Source organism: Thermobia domestica, unplaced genomic scaffold, assembly GCF_964235325.1.
Source record: "Thermobia domestica unplaced genomic scaffold, izTheDome1.hap1.1 HAP1_SCAFFOLD_165, whole genome shotgun sequence".
Classification (NCBI taxonomy): Eukaryota; Metazoa; Arthropoda; class Insecta; order Zygentoma; family Lepismatidae; genus Thermobia; species Thermobia domestica.
Genome location: NW_027655905.1, coordinates 155,383 through 179,192, shown reverse-complemented (window position 1 = coordinate 179,192; position 23,810 = coordinate 155,383). Strand labels below are relative to the sequence as shown.

General features: G+C 34.4%; 2 protein-coding genes across 2 annotated transcripts in view; both read right to left on the bottom strand.

Moving 5' to 3' along the window:
- The window catches only part of LOC145676487 (uncharacterized), a 32,938-nt gene extending 13,878 nt beyond the window's left edge, over positions 1–19,060 (bottom strand). Inside the window, exon 1 of the mRNA XM_081747293.1 lies at positions 18,463–19,060. Coding sequence (XP_081603419.1) covers positions 18,463–18,815 — 353 coding nt within the window. The 5' untranslated portion in view covers positions 18,816–19,060. The remainder of the gene's footprint in view (positions 1–18,462) is intronic.
- A 3,251-nt stretch (positions 19,061–22,311) lies between these two features.
- Positions 22,312–23,397, bottom strand: LOC145676485 (uncharacterized). Its single transcript, XM_081747290.1, has one exon. The coding sequence runs from the start codon at positions 23,395–23,397 to the stop codon at positions 22,312–22,314; it is 1,086 nt and encodes a 361-aa protein (XP_081603416.1).
- Between the last annotated feature and the right edge of the window lie 413 nt (positions 23,398–23,810).

Here is a 23,810-nt window from a genome sequence, read left to right as displayed (position 1 = left end):
AAAACAATAGTTACTATTAATCAATTTTTTTGAACGAATATATGGAACGTGCTGAAAATAGAGAAGGGAAACATTATTATTGTTTCTAGTAAGAGTAGAAGAACAGTTAGTAACAATTCAGGCAATTTTATGACTCATAGGCCTGAAGAATGACCCATTTGTATTCATGAATTGTTTTCGAAATAAGCGATGTTTTAAGACAGTAGAAATCGAGATTGTGACGTCATGTAATTAGTTTTCCCTGTGAAAGAAGTCGTTTCAACTCTAACTTGTAAGAACAAGAGAAATTGACAATTCTTCATTTTATTATACATCAGAAATATTAACATTCAGCGAATGATCAAGCCACTACCCTATGACCACTCTTTTAAATGAGTTGCGAATTGCTCTTTTATGTAAGAGTTGCTATGTAGCGAATTGCTCTTTTGTGTAAGAGTTGCTATGTAGCGAATTGCAAACGTTTACGATTCATAATTTTTATTAACCATTAATCACTGATTTTGGTCAAGATAACATAGCGTAGTCCAGTGAATTCAAGATTATATTTAAAAAAGACCCAAAGTATCTCCGTAACTGATCTTTATTATATTCGGTTATTCTTGTTTTACAGGTGTTTCCAATAACCTTGAACGACCTGGACACGAACACAGATACATCGAGGACATTTAATATTTAAAAGGCTTTCCCATCGGGAATCGAAAGTGAGACCCCGTCTAATAAACCATCTGATGTGTGGGGTGCCTGGTTCGTTCCCAAAGCAAGCAAGGTTGAGACTGACATCGTGCTCGTGGGATTTCTCGGGATACTCCCACTTTCTCATTTCACCAATTCCTCCAGCATAATTCACTTGCTTTAATCATAGTCTTCCTTTACCTAACAGGCACAATCGTTGGACATTAAAGGATTTTACTTTCAAGCTGTTAACCCAAACCGATCCGAATCGAAAAAGTTGTATTTTATATTGCTCATTAACGTTCCTCACGAAAAAATATGTAGAAAAAAGACACGGCGAATCGCGATTCTATTCAAAGATGAAACAGTAGACTAGCAATATCTTAACCTAAAATGTAACCATTACATATTGTTTGGAACTTTTCCAAAATCTGTACGGATATTCCGGGAAGTGCCACAGATGGAGTTGTTTATTGAATCGGCTGGTCAGTCGGTCGTGGGTCAACAGCATATCACCCACTGCGACCCACCACCACCATGACACACTACGACCCACCACTCACTATCAATCACTGCGATCATGACCCAGAAGTATGTTTCTTGTGCACATGAAAATACAGATATGAAAGACCTAATTATTATAAGCTGCATTTGTTTCAAAGCAGTCGCCATTACCTGGTCAAAGACTTATGTCCGTCACGATATATACGATATCAGAGTTAAGCTGGTACATACCAAAATACTTATTTTGTGCTATGTGGAATAAACATTTCATTATTATAAGTGAAAATAGAGACCCGTTGTCACTAACAATAATTATATATCATTACTTTTTGTGTCAGAAAATTTAAAAATCGGAAGAACTTGTTGCAATTGCAGCTACAAAAAACTGTCGCTATGATTACAAAGAAAGAAAGGGACGATATAAAAACTTTTAAAATTTTGCACAAGATACGTGATTTCCGTAAGTATACAAATTTCTAGTTGCGATTTTATATAGTCTGATACCTTGAGATAGTAAAATTTTGGGTATATTGATATGTAGCTACGTAGTTACATCTGATACATTCTTATTAAATAAATACTTTTGAGAAGCATAGACTTTTCAATTTCTTGTAATTTTTATCTATTTATTTGAAATACATGATATAACGACTCCAGAATTCCACGTTAAGATAATGTGGACAACCATTAAAACCTTCGTTACTCCTAGATTATTACTGGTGCTTTTATCTTTGTGCTCTAAAGATAGAATTTAAATTTATCATAACCTGGTGTAATGTCATTCGCACAAATCGAAATATGTATTGGGTTTGGAATCTTGCTATTACAGGGTTTTTGCAAACAATGCCTCTCGAGTGTTATTAGCATCGTGAAACACTCTAGTCGTTATTGTTTTTTACTTTAAAAGTAAATAGGGCGTACGAAGATAAATGCTACACTCTGAATACCGAAAAATTGAAGAAATATGTTATGCATCACATTACAAAATACAGGCAGCTGAACTGTTTGAAATAAATAATTTAATATGTTGAGCGTCTACATTTAAGTGGCATTTTATTACGTTACGTTCATTCAAATGGGAATCATAAAGAAGGGAAGAGGATTAAATTCGTACGTCAACTCTTATAATCTAGGTGGTCTCTTCTGTTAGAGAAAGGACAGTTGGCACAATAGCTTTTTTACTTTTAAAAAAGTGTCGGGAGCAGCAGTGTTCTCGGAATTACAACATTCAAGAGTGAGAAGACGAACAATCTGCATATTATACCTCAGTACAAAAAAATTGACATCAACCTAATCTGGTATTAACTACAGAAATAACTGAATCGATTGAAATTAAATTTTACATGTCTGGAATTAGCCAGACATGTATGATGTATCTCATTAGGAAAACTTTTCATCTTTTCTTACGTTACTGTCTCTAGAATGAACATCCTACGAATAAGAGAAAAGCTATAAATTTTACGTAAAAGCAGAGTATCTGATGAGTGGATTATGCTTGGGAGGTGAAATTTATCATGAAAAATCTTTACTCTATACCAGTGAGCATGTTATCTACGACTTACGAGATGAAAAAGGACAATTTTTCGCAGATTTCATAATACATAAATTTACCATATGATATAAAATGAATATGCAATGTACAGAACTTAATCAGGCTTTGTCTGATGCACTCAAGTGATCACAATTTTGCTAGCATAAAAAAATGTAGAAAAACTACGTTTTCAAGGGGATGTTGTGAAATTAGGCTGAAAACTTCAAATCAACTTATAAACTTCTTTAGATGTTTTAACAAGAGCTACGCCAAAAACAGCAAAAAGGCTTGTTGTATACGACTTAAAAAAATTACTGCGAAAGTATTTTCATCATTTCTCATTCACACAACGCCTTTACCATTTCCGAACGTTCTTCTTTACTTATATGGAGCAATTTACTTATATGGAGAAGTATATCTACCTACTTCTTGGGAAAAAATATCGAAGAATCACTATTTTTTCCTCGATAATTCACTGTAATATTTCCTGTTTTATTCCCGCGTTACTACAATACAATACTCAGGGAAGAACACTTACGGACACTCTTCACTAAGTATATCTACGTACCTTTAACGGCATCATACAGAATATACCTTCTTTAAACACACACCTGGAGGAATAGAATTACGTAATACTATATGACTAATGTTGTAACGAACACTGGACATTTATAAACATTTACAACGTAAAAACAACAAAATAATAATAATAATTAACATATGAAATAAATTTTCAAGAAAATCTTTTCCCGACTTTACCATCGCATTTTGAAGAAAGTATACATTTTGTTTATACTAATCCAGTCAAAATATGTTTTCTTCGCATAAATGCGTGTTGAAACTAGTCCGCATCTCAATAAAGTACGAGTTAAAATCAAGTTCCTGCACAAATCCTGAACCAGGGACAATAAGCATGAGCTTGGTTCTGGTTGTATTTACTGTACTATCTGTGAAATTTCAAAGTTGAAGTTAAGCATTGGTTTTCTTCACACTTTGTTGCAGAGGTAGCACCCTCGTGATCAGGTGTTTGTTTCGCTGCTTACAAGAAAGTACAACATACTGAACATACGTTCGAAAAATTGTGAATGAAGGCTGAAAGAGTAACTCAATTGCAAGAAACGTGACCTTCATTTGAAGTTTTCATAGTAATTTTCAATGTGTAATTTTAGCAGTAATAGCTTAAAAAGTAAAATATATATTTCACTTTTAATTTTAGTATACATTCAAGAATATACGAAACTCATTCACCCAGTGATTAACCAAACCCGAAGTCCCATACCTCATAAATTTAACTTCTCGATTGGGTATAATCCCACACTAAACCATGCCAACTTCGATCATTATAGCCCATTCTTAGAGTATCATGTCCTATAATATTATCTTTTCGCTTTTGACACACCAAAATTTCACAAAAGTTTTACAGTTCACAAGCATATTAGTGACGCAAGCGACGTGACCCGGCTATCGTAGACATATCGATTTTATTATTTGTGTAAGAATGTGATGTTTTTATTGTAAATGTTAACTAAATATATAGCACGTAAAATTTCTTTTCGTTCATCTCACGCTACGTAAGTTATTCAAAATTTAACGTCTTTTTCCTGATTGTTAATAACCTTCTTTAACTCTTTCTGCACTGACCTACACAATTGTACAGGTAGGTAGAATCACCAACATATACAATAACGGCCGAGCATTATGTTTACACTAAGGTAAGTATAATGAAGAAGTTCAAAATGTTACAAACTTCTTAAAATATCTGCGTTTATGAACAACTGATACGGTGTTAGCGGAATGTGTGAAATAACCAACGTAAATGTCGGAATGGTAAAATCTTGTACTGGTTAAAACATAAAATATTGGCTCGAAAACGAACAAATAACAGCAGTGCCTAGTACTAAAATAATATTTCAAATCAGGATAAAGGTTAAAATTCATGCCAGTAAAAAAGAAAGTGTGAAGGTGGCACATTTTTTATTAATCATTCACGTAACTTCTGCCAACTATCTGTTACGCTGCTACAACTTTTTTATGCATGGCTAAAAGTATCAACCTGGTGGGGTTGATTAAACATTTTATACAATACCTAAATTAAACAAGTGAATATCGTTTCACAATCGACTTCCAAATTATGCGAATTCTATATTCAAACATGAGGTAGTACATCTGTAACAATATGTTCCCATATATTAACAAAATCGAAGAAGGGATCTGTTACTTGGACGCTAGATCTATCTCAAATATCTATTACTAGTTATCCGTTACTCTTTCATTTCTATAGAGATAAATGTCGAAAAAACTTGTTAATTTGAAGCACTTCTATTCTGAATAGAAAGCTAAGGAAGAAGACAGAACGTATCGTTCGGACGCTGACCCGATCGCAGAAGAGCTGCTCGACAGCTTATACAGTTTTTCTCTATGAAAATCCAATAACAGGATTACTAATCACTTACAAAACAACAGCTGCTACATACCTGTTATTATTTTCGTTTTATAGCGATAAAAGTTGAAACCGGAGACGGATAATTTTAACCATGTCCAGTTGGAATTGAATTTCAACGGAAAAAGTGAACACTATTTGAATGCAGAATCGATTACAAGGAACTGCAACGTGATAGATTTTAGCACTCTTCCTCTAATAAATTAAGTAATGAAATTGGATGTAATAGTAAATTTGAACTACTTCCGTATTTGAGATGTATTCAGTTAAAAAAAAATAGTCGTGATATTACGCCTGATTCGACACCAGTTTGGAATATGTTAATTTTAAACTTTATTAACGAAGCCTCGTATATGGAGGAGGACACTGATTACGTGAGTGCTGCATTTCTGGTGACTGTTTCTTTATATCTGACTTTCGGGACAATCACCCTCCACCTACGCACTGCTATAACTAAAAGCTAATTGGACGAAATTTCCGGTGCCGATGCTAGGAGTGAAAATCGGGATTTTCCCGGCTGACCATATACAAGCTTTGGTTTGCTAAAAGAACCCTGACTGCTTTGCACGAACGCCTGGTCGTCGCTCGAAAGGGCACACACGAAGGCGAGTGGGGTGCATTGTTCTAAAGTAAGCACACGTTATAATCTTATGAGTGCTTCCCTTGTATGGATTGAGCTTCGCAAGCTAAATCGGCGTTTGTATACGTGAGAGCCGATTTTTTTAGTTTATCATCAGTCATTGTACGATATTTGCATACTCCTTCGTGTAAAATATTTTTTCTAATATTGTGCAGAAATCAGTAGTGAAGTGACTAGTACATATGTGTTATAGATATACCACATTGACTTGACACCTAGTCTTCCGTTTCAAGCGCTGCTACCGGGTGAAGAAATTCCACTCTCTTTCGCTAAGGCTCTCTCGCTTAGCAACTGCTGAACCCTTTTGTCTCAATGCGTGGGTGTGTCGGGGTACGAGCTTTAGTTCGCATTTTTGCCGCGGCTCAAGACATTTTGGCAGCGCAATAGCACCTTAACATTCGTTTGTAATTTCAGTTTTGTGTGACAAACTCTGGCTCCAAATCATTGAAAAGGAAGGAATAATTGTGCCGGCTTGGACGATCGCTTATTACTATCAGCAAAGGACTCCAGCGGACCCTTGGGATTATGCGACGTGGAACGTCTGAGATTGTTGTAACTGCAACGCCCCTGAAGGAGTTGACCCGTCGAAGATTATTGTGAGTACGTGAAATCTTAATTTATCAATTGTGCCACACGGCCATCTGTATTAAAAGAAAAAAATAAGATAAAGGTGGAATTAAAGAAGTCGAAAAGGCCGTAAACATATACAGTAAAAGCTACTTGTGCATTTTTAACCGTTTGATGTTCTTTTAATTTGTATGAATTACCTTCAGTATTATTAGATTTTCTATAGTTTAACCAGGTTTTGTGATTTGCACCGCAAGATAATTTCAGTTTTTTAATATCTGACCTTAATTTGATCATTTGCTCACTTTTCCATTTTTACGATATCTACGCTTAGTCTAGCGTTGTCCCCAGCTTCGGTTTATGACAAAACGTAGGTACGGAAGAAATCGTGATTTGCCGTAGCAAAGCTGGGATAAACGGAATAAACAAGTGACAGAGAGAGAGAGAGAGAGAGAGAGGATGTGAAAACTTTTGGGGAGAAGGTGAAAATGAATATGAGCGTTACGATTATATTTACAAGGTTTTAACAACGACAAAAAACACGATTTCACGGCCACAGGAATAACCCATGCAGTCAAAATAAGGAAATAGAAGTGTAAAGATATTTTGACCAAAACTAGCCTCCACTAACCACTGGTAAATAAAACTAAGATATCTACAAGAAATGCAGAAAACAAATTATTGATAACAAAACAATATGTTTTGAGAGTAAAATATAGCTTGTACCAGGCGATATTTGAACGCGAGTTATTTTAAAAAATATAACACGACATAGTTCCGATGTATTCCTGCGAGAGCTTGCGCATATTATTTTCGTAGTTTTATTTACACTGCACGAACATTACCTAAGAAAGCTACGAAATGTCGTTCCCGCAAGGATTATTGGTGAGGACACCTTCAAGAGGTAGAACTGGCTTCGTAGATTTATGAAATCAACTTTCTAATCATCCTTAAGGAAGCAGTGTAAATATTGTAAATTTGGGAGATCACTCTTCAACTCATCGGTTCCTTCCTGTTACCCCCAACCATAAGTATGTGGGCAACATGGAAATTATGAATTTTTTCTCTACCATAGAAGATCAGTTTTAAAATTTGATAACGTCTCTTCATCGTAACTGCCTACACACTATATTCTTTGTATTCGTTTTCCTGGAATTCCCATTGCATTTCCAGCTATCAGCATGGTGATAAAATCGGAGTGCCGAATAAGGTAGCCAAGCATGCTTTTTCTTTTTTTTACTATTATATTCATGGTCTGTTGTCCTTCATAAGCGTCCCTTAGTCCTTGCTCATTTATTTTTTTGCGGTCCATGTTATACGCAACATTGTGCGCCAATACCAAATTTGAAGTGCTTCTATCTTAGACAGATTAGCTTTTCTCAATGCAAGTCCTCGATTAATCCTACATATATGTAGACGCAACAGTAAGTTCTGAAGATTGTGGATTAACTTTTGCCTGATCTTGATCTACAGATCCAAGGTTTTCTTTCTGAAACCACATGTTTAGCCATAGACATCTAAAAACCGTAAATAAAATTAAAAACTGACATGGAACAGGGGGCAACTATATGACAATGTGCAATTATATGGCTGTTTTGAACATACGCCTTAGATTGTTTCTCTATTTGACAGCGTGTGAGACTCATTCTAAATATTCTCCGTTCCATTCGCCTACAGTTTGTTTTTCAATGAATTAAGCATTGTAAATTATGTTCGCTATTGATTCTAAAAGCGATTTATTCCGTAAGGGAAGAGAAAAACCCAAACAGAAAGATGGAGCAGGAGAAAAATCCAGACTGTCTATGCTTAAGAATTAAAATTTTGTTGTTCTGTCCACCTTTCTCTGTCTCAGCATGATGCACATTATTATATTCATTTTGTTTGCATTAATTTTCATCTCTTAGAATTCAACGTGAATGTAATTTATCCTATCAATCTAGTGCTTCTCTAAGTGATGACGAAATATTAATTCTATTTTATCAAAAAACATACTTTGCATAGTTATTTTGTAATGATAAATCTATCCTTAATCTTCTATTCCAAAGCTTTTCTTAAATAAAAATACAATATCTAGGGCCATTCTCACTTGACTAAAATCTAAAAGCAGAATAACAAAATTTATTTTACTCAAATAGTAAGAAATATCTTGATCTTAAATTACATTCTCTGCAATTAGAAGCAAAATTACTGGCAATAGCTGTTAAATTTCGCAATATGTTTCAAATAGAATGGTTGGGAAATTTTTCAAAGTTTGTACCTGGGTTATTCTTCTGGGTCTATATTCTAGAATAAGATCTCAATTCATTTCACTCGCCTAAAAAAAATGAAACGGTCTCAAATTATACCATCCGCAGAGTAGGAGCCCTTCTGATCACCAAGTTTGAAACAAGTTTAATGCTACTATCAAAATTTCTTTCATTGTTTGTCAGTACGGACATTAATACATCCTTCTTCATTTAAAAAAAAACACTCACGAGTTACCTGCCTCTTATACTAGGAATAGCAGCATGTCAAATATATACCTCTACAATAGGCTCAGAGCACAAAAAAAAAAATAAATAAATAAAAAATAAAAACCGAATTGGAAAGCGCTTGAAATAGAACGAGTTGAAACTCTCTTTTTAGTCTCCAGCTAAAGATATTCTTACAAATTTCTAAATTTTAGAAAGCATAAACTCCTAATTTGTTACAGTTAACTACTAAAAATGAAAATAAATTATTTATTCCGTAAAGTTGGTTGTAGAATAGCTGCAAACAAAAGGTACAAATCCGAAACAAGTCGGGAAAATATTTCAAATCCATATTCTTGAAACATTATCAAACTTGTGGTTCATAATAATAGTTTTTCCGCTTCTCAACACAAAGGATATAATTTGAGATTGTCTTATCCAGAATAACTGAGGGAAACACATTTGCTACTATATGATACAATATAAAACATACAATTATGTCTGTAGATAACAGAAACTAAAATCATCCATTTCTTCTATTTTTTTTTACATACTCTACATTTTGAACTCTTATTTACGCGCGCTGAGGAACTAAGTTGGAGTTGTTTCACTTCAAATCACATCGCTACCCGATGAGTGAAATAATTAGTTATCATTTTCTATAATCTAGGAACTGATAAGAGCTATCCTAGGTAAGAGCTATACAATTATACCAAATCATTTTATTTGTAACATATTTAGAATTTGGATCTATTAATGGCGTGCGTTCTGCTTTTTACCATAGGGGTTATAATTTGAAATCACACCATATAAAAGACAAGTGAAATGACTAAAATTTTCGAGAGCCTTACAGAAAGAATGGGCCTAGATATGAATCAAACAATTTCTTACTTTTTTATTTCAGACCCTGAATATTCCAGGGTTTTCTTCCTGGCCTATAAAATCCCGGGAAGGAATTTATTTCCATTTCTTTACTTTATCTTCCAAATTATAAGAACAATATGACTAATTACTTTAATATATAATGACTTACTTCTAGGTTTTAAAGAATTTGGTCGTTAAAAAATTTAAAATCATTTGAGTGTATTTTATATAACTAATAACCTGATTTTCTTAAGTTCCATTTTTATTTGAACTAAAAAGTAAGGTAATTGTTTAGTATAGGGGCAAAAAACTAGCAAAACGTAGGACAATTTACGGAACAAAAGAGTTGATAGTGATGTTCAAGTACTCAAGAAAGTATCGAAGACAATTTTTTAGGGCGGTAAGGGATTTGCACAAACAGTAAGTGTAAGAGGAAGTGATTTATGTGAGAGAAGAAAGTGAATTGCTGGTAACGAAGGCAGAAAACAAAGAGCCCTGCGAGGCTCTATCCCGACTTCACTCGCTAACGCTCGCTCGGCAATGTCGTCTGAATTTAATGTTGGTAACATAATTTCACATCATCATCATCATAGGTATTCTGCCTTTATTGGCAGGTCACTTGCCGCATATTTTTTTATATAAGCCATAAAACAACCGCATCAGAATAAAATATCCCAAAAATTAGGCGCATATGATGGTCCACCAAAGATAAACAATAGCCAAAATAGCAACGTACTAATTTACAAATGATGAAAAGAACCTTTTTGAGTAATTTAAAATTACGTAGAAATAGAGATGTAGCACTATTAATAAACCCTGAAACACTGTTAGTAATAGACGTCGGTCTGTCTCCTGCCTCAGGCTTGAATTTTTGAAGAGGTACTCGGACTTCCCAACCTAATTTGTTTATAACATGTAAAATTAATTATGTTTATATCAGTAGTAGAGTGAAGTTTAGAAAATCCACATACATGTAAATTTAAACTTTTTAGCAGTTTAAAAGTATGTGGACTGAATTAAAGCATGACATTTCAAGAAACGGGCAGGAAGAAAGGTCGTGTGGCAATATTACATGCAAAATTATAAAGATAAGAATTTTTCTTGCAAATATTGTGAACATACATATTTATGCCTAAATGTTGACAAAATTGTCGGACATGTGTCTTCTGGCAGTTACCCAACCTAATTTGTTTATAACATGTAAAATTTAATATGTTTATATCAGTAGTAGAGTCAAGTTTAGAAAATCCACTTACATGTAAATTTAACCTTTTTAGCGGTTTAAAAGTATGTGGACTTACTATACCATTTTTGAAACATATTTTACTTCGTAGAACATAATGTAAATAAATATCCATGTATGCGTACTCTCTAAATATAATAAAATATTAATAAAATAACATCGTTCAGAATATAAATTTTAAAGACTCCTCTGGGAACAACTGTAATAATATACTGTGATATAAAAACGATTTCAACTTTGAACTGATATATAGAAATAGAATGCATTTCTATTCGTGATTTTTCAAAATTCCCAGAAAATTCCCATTTTTGGGAATCTTTCCGAAAAATATCTTCCCGAGAATTTGCGCATCACTAGTCTTGTCATGTTCTCGTCATAGGACAGTTTGTGCATTGGATAAAGCCTTCGCCGTTGTTCGAATTGCTAGCGCGTGCCATTGGTGCACGTGGTCCCGAGTTCGATTCCCGACGTAAAAGTGCTGAAAATTAATTTTACAATCAGTTACATTAATTAATTGCCCGTCATCAGCTCAGAAGTTAGAGGGAAAAAGAGACAAAATCTATTATGCCAATAGTTTCGAGTAGCATGTTCTTAATTATATCATATTTTAGTTAAATTCTGAATTGCAAAATAAATTAATATCAGTATAACATATGTATTGTAGGAGAGCTGTAAAGTGGTACTATTTTGATTTTATTGGAGACACGGTGGCTAAGTGGTAAAGCTCTGCTAGTTCGCTTAGCTTCCGTCAATCGGGTTTTCTAGTTGAAGAACAAAAACGTGTACCTGGGTTTTCGCGGTATTCTGACGTTTACTCCCACTTTTTTCACTCTACCGTTCATTCATTGCTGTCATCACCGTCTGCCTTGGTGCATAATTAAGTAACATTAAAGTAAAAGTAATAAAAACTAGAACAGCTTCTTCTTAATATATAAAATGATTAGCCCGCTGGCCTGATTCGGGCTTACAAAGCACAAATCACATCTGGCCAGTGTAGTAAATTTCAAAATATACAACCATATTTCTCGGGACTAGCTTTGTAAATATGCTTTACAACGATATTTATTGGACAGTTCTTTCTTGAGAACTTTCAAAGCACAACTGCACAATTAAACCTCCAATTGGTATAAAAAAAAATTACAATTTTCAAAAATACAATACAAAAAATAGAATTTTCTTTGTAGTTTCCAGCTAAAGATATTCTTACAGATTTCTAAATTCTAGAAGCACAAACTCCTAATTTGTTACAGTTAACTACTAAAAATGAAAATAAATAAGTTATTTATTCCGTAAAGTTGGTTGTAGAATAGCTGCAAACAAAAGGTACAAATCCGAAACAAGTCGGGAAAATATTTCAAATCCATATTCTTGAAACATTATCAAACTTGTGGTTCATAATAATAGTTTTTCCGCTTCTCAACACAAAGGACATAGTTTGAAATTGTCTTATCCGTAATAACTGACGGAAACACATTTGTTGCTATATGATACAATAGAAAACATACAATTATGTCCGTAGATAAAAGAAACTAAAATTATCCAATTCTTCTATTTTTTTACCTACTCTAAATTTTAACTTCTCATTTGCGCGCTCTGAGGAATTAAGGTCGAGGTGTTTCAATTCAAATCACGTTATCGCTATCCGATGAGTGAAATAATTAGTTATCATTTTCTACAATCTAGGAAGGGATAATAATATCCTAGGTAAGAGCTATACAATTATACCCAATCGTTTAATTTGTAACATGTTTAGAATTTGGAACTATTAATGGCGTCCGTTCTGCTTTTCATTATAGGGGTTATAATTTGAAATCACACCATTTAAAAGATAAGTGAAATGACTAAAATTTTCGAGGGCCTTACAGAAAGAATGGGCCTAGATATGGATCACAAACAATTTCTTACTTTTTTATTTATTTGAGACGTGTTTCCAAACTGTAGTGTTTATTGATGTCATTTTCGATTTCGAGCGTTGAATGTTTTAAAGATTATTATAAATATTTTTATGCATAACTGGAATCATTATGTATTGTCTACGATTAGTCAATAGGTTATGATTATTAATATATATTTTTTGGTATATCTTTTTTATGTTATGTTAAACAAATCATACACGTTGCGAATTTTTTCCGCAGTATTAGGTAAAAATTCATATTATAGTACTGTACAAACTTGTATTTTACCATGCGCCAGGCTAAGTAGCACTAGGTTCAGGCAAAAAATGTGCATACAAAAAATTTTGAAATAAGAAACTGATAAGAATAAATAAGGGGAGTACAATCTTGCGATTTTAATGTCTTTTCCGGTACATTTCTAATTCCTTATCATAATCGTAATAATAACTATTATTATAAAAATTAAACAAAATAAATACCAATGAGAAGCACCTACTGCGCTAGAAGACTATGGATTCGATATTGATAGCGGCCCTATTTGATCATTTTCTCATCTCTACTCTTCCTATATATTGGGGTCTTTCACGTCTATAGTACCCTACTCCATAATGTTAGTTATAAGTGTGTATTAACTAGCTCTTATAAATTAGTATACGAATCGAGCTTCATCCTCCTAACGTGATGACAGGGAAAGAGTAAGTTAATAACATCTTTAACACTTCCTTTTCCCAAGTTAAGGTAAACCAAATAATGATATGTAACCTACCGTTTAATCAAAACTATGATGTCTTGCATAAAACTACTTTGAAGTACCATAAGACGGGGTTAATTTGCACAAAATTTGAAAAGAGATTCACAGTACTCTGTCGGTAAAACCATGAACAGTAGAGAGGAAGTTTCAATTGCCACCGTAAGATAGAACATGTAACTGTATTTCGGCTATAATGTTTGCGGTTAATTCAGTTCAAATTACCGGGAAAGTTTGTTCTAGTAGAGGTAAAGGCTGCAAAGTCACTGTAAAGGATGAAAAAATTTAACAGATATCATCTATAAGAATTTCCGTCGAAGTTAAATTAGTTCCGTAGAATACTACCCTGTATAATGGGACTTCGATGCAGTAGTTGAAATTGAAATGCGATACGTTATAAAGTCATAAAAAACGTAAAACTGGGAGAAGGGGTTAACTTCCTTTACTAGGGGTTAATTTGCATCAGTGCAAAATACCGCTTAGACAGGAAATTATTACCACTGGTGCCTCCTGTCTTTTAAATTTAGGTAAATTTCCTATTTAGGTAGATGCTGGAACGGATTGCTTGTTAAAAAACAAATAATGAACAGTGGCAGATCCAGAAAAGTAATATGAGAGGCGCTTCATTTAAAAATACTTTAAAAAAAATTACTAGACTTTTGGGGACTGGGCTTGCAGCTTATACACGTAGGAATCACTAGCAATAGATTTTTAGGCAAATCTTTACTTTGACTTGAACAGTGGCTGCAGCGATTTATCTGATCCGGTGTCGGAAGCAGTTTAGGATTCCGAAAATGCTCCAGTTTGCTCCCGGAACCGGATCAGTTGAATTGGTTAGTTACTGTCTGAGTCAAAATAATGTCCAATGTTAAGAATTATTTTATAAAGACAAGGGCCAAAATTTTACTAAACACCATTCTTAATCAATACAGGTGAAGTGGTGACTATCAATATTGATACCTATATGGGGACTACCACCCCACCCACACCCTACTCAAGCACCATAAAAACATCCAAAAAAATAATATTTAGTCAAACCACTACTATAAAGCTAACGTAAGAAGGACAAAAATTTAAAAAAAAAACACTCATCACTAATTATAAATCAGTGAAGCATGACAAGGAAAAATAAATTACATTTCACCAAGATAATGGAACAACCAGCAGCAAAACAAATACTTTGCCAAATACTCAAATGCAAAGCAAATCAAGAATAAAAATAATATCAATTAAAAAACGAAAGCACTCGCCGTTTCGCCATACCAGAACACTCATGAGTAATGAACTCATAGTTTCTGATTCCCGAAAAAGTAAAATGGCAGGAACGCATGCGCAATACTCAACTACACATTACCTTTCTGCACAGACGTCGATTTATTTAAGCGAGCAAACTTGTTATTATTACAAACAAGACTAACCAATAAACGCCCACTTTTACCATACGTCGGGAATATCTTCAGCGTTCGACCACAGCCATCACAAGTTTTCTCTAACTCAATTAAACCACAGTGTTGAATAGCGATATGAGTTAGTATCCGAATCTAATACAAACTTATTTATAAACGATAAGTTCAAATTCTTTGAAACGAAGATTCAATTACGCGCTCACCGCATTCCACCAGCAACAGCACACGCAAAGAAGCAGACAGAACATGTGACGTCACAGTAACAAACTGCCATATGAGTGTACAGAGACACTTAGTTGAAAAAATATGAACTACCACCAATCTCTGAACTAAGACGTCACACCAAAGGCACGAACAATTCCAACAAGTGACTCACGCAGAAACAGTTTCAGGAAGTGACTAAACCTGTAAAAACCGATTAAAGTCACTGTTTGAGTCTAATTGCAGACTTGCCGTTAAAAAAAACAAACAAATCATGCAATTTTGGGTGGGTTTCAGCCTGAAAGTTACAAACCCCGTAAATCTTAAACTGATTAGTGTTCGGATCATATTCTTGGACAAAGGGAATAACCAAATCAAATCAGTTTACAACATTATTTTCTCTGTTCGTCAGTTGGCACTTTTGTGGGACATATTTTAAACTATTAGAATGAGGTTTCAGAGTCGGTACCAGAAAATACATAATTTCCTTTGCAAATATCGATAATTCAAAGTAAGTACTGATACCGATACCATCATTATAATATCAATGTTAATAGCATGCATGCAGTTTTGTGTAGAGTGTAAAATGTTTGGTAAGAGTGCACTTTATGCCGAACATTCATTGGAACCGATTCACCTGAACCGATTCCTTGGAACACTTCAGAGATCAGTTCCCAAAAATAATTCCATGAATCGAAGCAATCGAAAAGTAAATTCTGCAGAAGTTTTGCAGACCACCTAATAAGCAATCGTAATCTAACTTCACCAGCAAACTAAGATATATCATAACAATGATAATAGATTACGATTGCTAACCAAATGATCTACCACACTCATTAAGAATTTACTCTTCAATAGCTAAGTACAAGGGCAATATCTTTGAGAAGTCTTCCGAGAAATCAATTCAGGTAAAACGGTGAATAATAAAACCACTACTATAAATCTAACGTAATACAGAAAAATTAACAGCCGGTGAATAATAAAACCACTACTATAAATCTAACGTAATACAGAAAAATTAACAGCAAAAAAATAAAGTAACACTCACCACCAATTATAAATCAATCCAGCATGACGAAAAAAAAAAAACCCACGTACCCCTTCCAACAATCAGTAATAATCAGGATTTGTACATGCTTAGAAATAATTTTTAAAAAAGAATCAGCACTGCGAGAGTTCTCACTACACTCACTCAAAAATATATCATTAGTTTCACGGCATATATCACCGACTATCCACCTTTGACTACAGCGCATTCGACGGACATTAAATTTGCGTCTACCGAACAAACTCTTTTCAATGTTAAATCAATCCACACAATATTCCGAAACGATATGAATTCACTTCAGTATCACAAACATGTTTAAGCAAAAAAAAAATAATATCAGAACAATCAAACTCGCAAAACGGTCTGTTCAAATCCTGGACAATATTACAAGAACGAACCGACATCGAAATTAACTTCAGTTGGCACACTTCACTACTTTCTCTTTCCTTCACCAAAGTAACACATGTTCAACTACCAAATTCAAACATAAAGCATGATCACTCATTAGTACATAACAACCAATCAGCGACGTCAACACAACCAACCAATCACAGCACAAGACACTATATCACTGACACCGAGCGCTAAAACACCAAAACAACATTCTCAACAAAAGGAATAAAAACGATTCCGTATCTGTTCCAGTGACTGTGATTCTGTTTCTCCAATGCCACTTTCTGTGACAAAATCACTTGTTCGGCATAAACTGCACTCTAAGCAAATGTTTAAATACTGAATGAAAACACTGCACAGTAACGTATGTTCAACATACTTTTTTGTATGTTGTTGAAAGGAACCCCATGTATGAAACGTTTCACATTTCAGTTTCAAGAATTACATCAAAGTCCAATTATACGCACTAGTATTCTACGAAAATCACTTAACTTTGACGGAAATTCTTTTAAATTTAGGCATTTTTTACAGTAACTGCTTTTCATACCACTACAACAAACCCTCCTGGTAATTAGAACTGATGCTTACCCCAACATTATAGCCAAAATACAGTTACATGTTCTATCTTACTGTATCTGGTTTACAGTTCATGGTTGTACCGACAGAGGACTATGAAACTCTTTTCATATTTCGTGCAAACTAACGACCGATGTGCAAACTAACCCCGTGTTACGGTATCTAGTAACCACTGTAAACGAAATGGAGTATCAAAATTCAATGTGTCAAATCATGACACGGGACTAGAAAAATGTTTGGGAATGAAGGAATCCATATAATTGAGAAATTACGTCCCTAATGTATTGTGGTACTTCGGAACACAAATATGCAAGCAAAGAAAGCATTTCAGAATGTTACCTATAAAAAACTTAGGAACGTTCAAGTACACATTCAACACGCAAGACGTGTAAGTTTATCCTAAATATAGTATTTTGCGCTATCCTCGTTTATCAACATTCTGCGTAATGCCCTAATCTGCATAGCAATCTTCTATTTACTGGCCATCTAGCGCATGCTCGTTATAGTTGTTTGTACAATAATTCATATATCATGTACGTTTACTAAGCCCTAAGTGATCCTATATTGAGAAATGGAGGTCCATACCCTAGAAATGATTGCTGAGAATATAAAAAGTCGACTTCCTTGAAAGAAATTAGTGCAGCTATGAAATGGATTTGTGTATGGCCCTCTACAATTAATGAACATCCATTGTTGGTAAAAATATTCTTTATTTTGTATTTTGCTAATGTCGTTCTAAGCCCTCCGGAGAAATGAGGCTAGACCCATTTGAGCTTTATCCTGAGTAAAATTACAAACGTTCATAGTTTTTGTTCCAATATAATACATTCGACGTTTATTTTGGAAAATTTTAGAATGAATATCATTCTCGCGATTTCTTATTTTATAAAAGTCTCTATATAAATCAAACAATATCGTCGAGCACCTATATTTTAAATAGCCTATGTGCAACAATTAGTGAGTAATGTGTAATCAATAATAAAAGAATAATTTATTTTATGAAGATATAAACTACAAAAGATTTGTATGAGTAGTAGTTTATATCTTGAAAAAAATATATATTCCTTTATATCTTGACAAAAAATCGATTTCTTGTTATTATTTGGTATACAGCTAGTGTATGTGTGGCACGCCATTTCCAAATTGTAGATTTATTAACTTACGTTCGAGATATCTCCCATACCTAAATACTTCTTGTGAAGCATTTCTTTTAAGCAATTTTTTAAACCCATGTAACCGTATTATCAATCTGAACCAATTAGTATGTGAAAAATTGAACATTACCTTTCTGGCCGAACTGAATTTAAATTTTTTGTGGTTAATTGTTGGGAGTCATTAGAGTACGACGCGCAAGCCTCCTGAACCACTATTTTTCTTAGCGCTTCTATATTACTTTCTAAGGCAGGATCTGATTCTGCAAATTCCGATTTCAGCATACCAACGGTGACTTTCACATCCAAAGCTGTATCCTTGTCCATTGTTTGCTCTCCTGCTGTTGTAGATAATATTAACTCTTTGTTGTCAGTCATCAGTTCGTATGTCCACCCTTTCCCTTCGAGTGGATCTTCCTGAGGTAAGTCATAAACAATTTCTTCTTTACACATCAATTCCAACTTAACAGACGCCTCACCAGCCATTGTGAATTTAAATGATATAAGAATTTAACACTGTTCTTATACTTCCCTTATATTGTTTGCCAGTGTTTTAATGAAATGATTTACGAGAACTTTCAGAAAAGTAACTTTATTTTTCCAATCTTCTTCTTCTGCGGTTGCGTATTTCTTTCGTAAAGTGATTCAAGGTTAATAGAATGAATAAAGTTGGGTTATATCGGTAAAGGGACGCTGATTGGCTGGTGAAATGACGTCACTGAAGGAGCAGCTACGATGGCGAGAAAGTGTAGAGAAGCAGACACGCGAAGCGCACAGCCACAAGCAACACAAGACAAGGTTTGCATAGGAAATAAACAATAATAAATAATTTTAAATTAGAAACCTACATGCCTTTTTCTGCTTAGTTGTTTGTGTATCGTTTGCTATGTTAATTAATTAATACACTTAAGTGTATTACACTAGAACGTATTTATTATTAATTTCTAATTCACTTTACAGTGAATACACATTAAATCACATGACATCTGCTGTACTGTCACAGGCTATATCATCATAATGCACACTGTCAGTGTGACCAGAACCTATTGACAACTATTGCATCTATTACATCTCCCCCTTTTACACATAATCTTTGAACCAGTAAGGCTTCTTTACTTTTCTTTCGGACCTACGTGGCTTATCACCAACAACTCCCCTTACATTGACATCACTAGTTTCTGTCACATTTTGATTTCTCGTTACATTGTCTTGTTCTATGGGTTCTTGATTTTCTTGCACACCCTGTACATTATTGTTAGTTACATCATCATACTCACACAAGTTTTGAAATTCAAATTTGTTTAGAGACTTTCTTAAATGTATTTTATTCCTGCGATACACCTGATTGTTTGTATCTTTTACTAAATATGATCTCGGAGTGTTTTCAACATTAATTACTTTACATGGTACCCATATCTTATCCTTTTGCAACACAATTTTCCCCTGGTTTAAATTCAGGCCTTATTTTAGCTGTTTTGTCATAAAGCATTTTATTTTTCTGCTGCTTCTTTAGTAACATTTTGTGTACATTTTCTTGAACTTTTGGTTTTAGCAGCTCTACATGTACTGGCAACTTAGTTCTTACCCTCCTACTCATTAACATTTGAGACGGTGACATATCTGATCCTAATGCAGGAGAATTGCGATATTCAAGTAACCCTAACCTGTAGTCTCTCCCTTCTTCTTGGCTTTTCTTTAAAATTCTTTTTGAAATTCCTACCGCTTTCTCTGCCAATCTGTTCGACCTTGGATACCTTGGACTACTAGTTACAATAGTGAAATCCCACTCTCTAGCAAAATCCCTGCATTCCCTTGAGCTAAATGGTACATTGTCAGTCACCACAATTTTAGGTATACCATGTGTTGTAAATACATTTTTAAGTTTGTCATTTACTTCTACAGAAGTTTTTGACTTCAGTGGTAAAAGTTCAAGCTATTTCGAGTAATAATCCATTATGACTAGAAATGACTTACCCCCAAAGTCTAAGATATCAACACCTATTTTTTCGAATGGTAAATTTGGTATGTCATGGGAAATTAACGGTTCTTTGGTATTTGACATTCTGTACTTCTCACACGTCGTACATTTAAGGACCATATTTTCTATATCCGTTGCTAACCCTGGCCAATACACTATCTGTCTTGCTTTTGCTTTAGTTTTTTGCACTCCAAAATGACTTTCATGCAACTGGTTTAACACTTGTTTCCTTAAACTAACCGGTACAATTACTTTTTTACCTAAAAACACTAGGCCATTTTCTACAGTAATATCCTGTCTCAATTTATGATAAAATTTTACACTGTCATCTAATTCCTTCTTATCATCTGGCCAACCCTTGTAATACAGATCCAAAATTCTACTTAACACGGGGTCTAATTTAGTTGCTTCAATGAACTGCTCTTTACGTGCATCACTAACTTGTAAGTGAGAAGTTAGACTATAGACTACTTCAGTAAGTGACCTGTCGTCTTCTTCAACCTCATTAAGATATGACCTTGACAACAGATCTGCAATGTGCATATTTTTGCCTTGTACATAAACCAGTTTAAGATTATAATTCAGTAACTTGAGCTTCATTCTTTGTAATCTACTAGAAGGCACATCTGCTACATATTTATTCATTATAGAAACTAGAGGCTTGTGATCTGTTTCTACCTCTACTTCCCTACCATAGATGTACAAATGAAACTTTTTCACCGCATATACAATACTAAGTAACTCCTTTTCGACCTGTGCATATGATTTCTCAGTTTCTGTAAGGCTACGAGAACTGTAAGCTACAGGATGCCCATCTTGTTTGAGACAGCAACCCAGCCCTTCACTTGAAGAATCACATTGTAATATAATTTTCTTATTTACATCAAAATTAGCTAAAACAGGAGCACTAGAAAGTTTTTGTTTTAACGTTTCAAAAGCCTCCCTATGTTTCGGTAACCACTGCCATTCAATATTTGATTTTAACAATTCCCTTAACGGTGCAGTGATTGTAGAGTAATTTGGAATGAACCTATTTACGTAATTTACCATGCCAATTACTCTTTGTAATTCCTTTTTATTTTTGGGTTCTTTTAACTCAAGTACAGCTTTTACCATGTCCCTATTAGGTCTAATTCCCTCTCTACTGTACACATGCCCTAGGTATTTAACTTCGTGTACCTTATATTGTAGTTTTTCAGGATGGAACTTAATGTTCAAGTTTCTTGCTCTCTCTAGCACTACATTCATGATTTGATCGTGTTCTTTTTCAGATTCTGCCCCTATTAAAAGAACATCAAAATAAACGACTACACCAGGAATATCTCCAAAACACTTTTCATTTAATTTCTGAAACACATCTGGAGCTATGCTTAGACCAAAAGGTAACCTTAAAAACCTCCAACACCCATACGGTGAGCTAAACGTACACAATCTACTTGACTCTTCATCAAGCTCAATGTGATAGAAGCCATCTTTCCAATCTAAAACACTTTACACAGATTTTTTATTTAGCCTTGCACTAACCTCTTCCACAGTAGGGATTATTGCATAATTTCGTTTAAGAGCTTTATTTAAATCTTTAGGATCCAAACACAATCTCAGGGACCCATTAGGTTTTTCAACTATAACTAGATTGCTTACCCAACCCGTTGGATTTTCTTCTTTACAAATAATTCCATCTTTTTCTAGTTTTTCAATTGCTTGCTTAAGTTTAGGCTGTATACTTAGCGGCACCCTTCTTGGTGGCTTTGCAACAGGTTTTGCGTTTTTGTCAACTTCTACGTGTAGTTTCCCCTTGTACTTACCAATACCTTCAAATACATCCTTATTTTGAGATATAAAACTACTCTTGGCCATTGTTGTTACAATATCAACAGGTACTCTTTGTATTAAATGTAACTTTGTGCATGCACTTAGGCCTAATAACGGCTTAGCTGCGTTACTTACACCTTCAACTATTACAAAATCTAAGTATTCATCCGCGTTTTTTGACACAATGTAAGTTTACAAACCTACGGGTTTAATTTTATGACCACCATAGACTTCTAACAACATTTTGGTAGGCCTAACCTTAAATTGTTGATTTACACGTTTAAATTCTCTTATTGGAAGCACGTTGACTTCTGCACCTGTGTCCAACTTAAATGTGATCTTTTTATCTTCCACCTGAATGGTTTCTTCCCATTCTTGCCTTGCTGACATTACAGCATTAATGTGAGATATTGACACTTCTGATAAATACAGTACATCACTTGTGTCCGTTGTTTCCGCTACTTCTTCCTGTATGCATTGGACTTGTTTAGCCTTGCACCCCACTGCAAAATGATTAAACTGTTGACACTTTCTGCACTGTTTACCGAACGCTGGGCACTGCGCTTTCTTATGTACTGTGTTGCACTTCTTACACTTGTACTCATTATTGTGAAAACGCGGGTTCCTTGCACTTTGTTCTTTACACTTATTTTTGTCCTCTCCTGTTGTCCATGCATAACCTGGCGGAGCTGATAACTTTTTTCCACTTGAACTTTTTCTTCGCACTTCACTAACTTGTTTGTTCTGTATGGTATCTGCTTGTTGTCTGCTCAATTCCGCTGCACGTCCCATTTCAATAGCCTTATCTAGTGACAGTTCTCCTGCACGCAACATTCTTTCCTGTAATACCTTATCACGTATTCCTAACACAATACGATCTCTTATTACACTGTCTGTTTGATCACCAAATTCACACGTCTTAACCAGTTTCTTTAAATCAGTAACGAATGAGTCAAACGATTCTCCTTCATCTTGCACACGGGAGTTAAAAACATAACGTTCTACGACCACGTTTTTCTGGGGATTGAAGTAAGTTTCAAAAGTTTGAACAACTACCTCGTACTTCTTTTTGCCTTCATCACTTATCTCAAAAGTGTTGTAAATTTCTACAGCTTCTTCACCAACTACATTCAGTAATATGGCAACTTTGGTGGCACTGGGCTTTAAATCTTGGCCGCTTGCAGTCATATAAATATCAAAATTTTGTTTGAATTTTCTCCAATTCTCACACAAATTACCGGTAAGGCAAAGTTCCTTCGGGACTTTAGCTGACTGCATTTTTTGTTTTGCTAGATGACAGTCTCACTGTTAAAAGATAACCGACTGCGCCATGTATCGTTTGCTATGTTAATTAATTAATACACTTAAGTGTATTACACTAGAACGTATTTATTATTAATTTCTAATTCACTTTACAGTGAATACACATTAAATCACATGACATCTGCTGTACTGTCACAGGCTATATCATCATAATGCACACTGTCAGTGTGACCAGAACCTATTGACAACTATTGCATCTATTACAGTTTGTTGTAGGCCTCACTGTGGCTGAGGCATGCCTACTCGAGATTTTCTTTTATGGGCATTTGTTGGTTTTAGAATTTTATTTCTATTATTCATGTATTTTGTGCGAATGAACGACCTAGTTCTTACATATATCTTAATTAAATGTTCATTCATATCAGGAT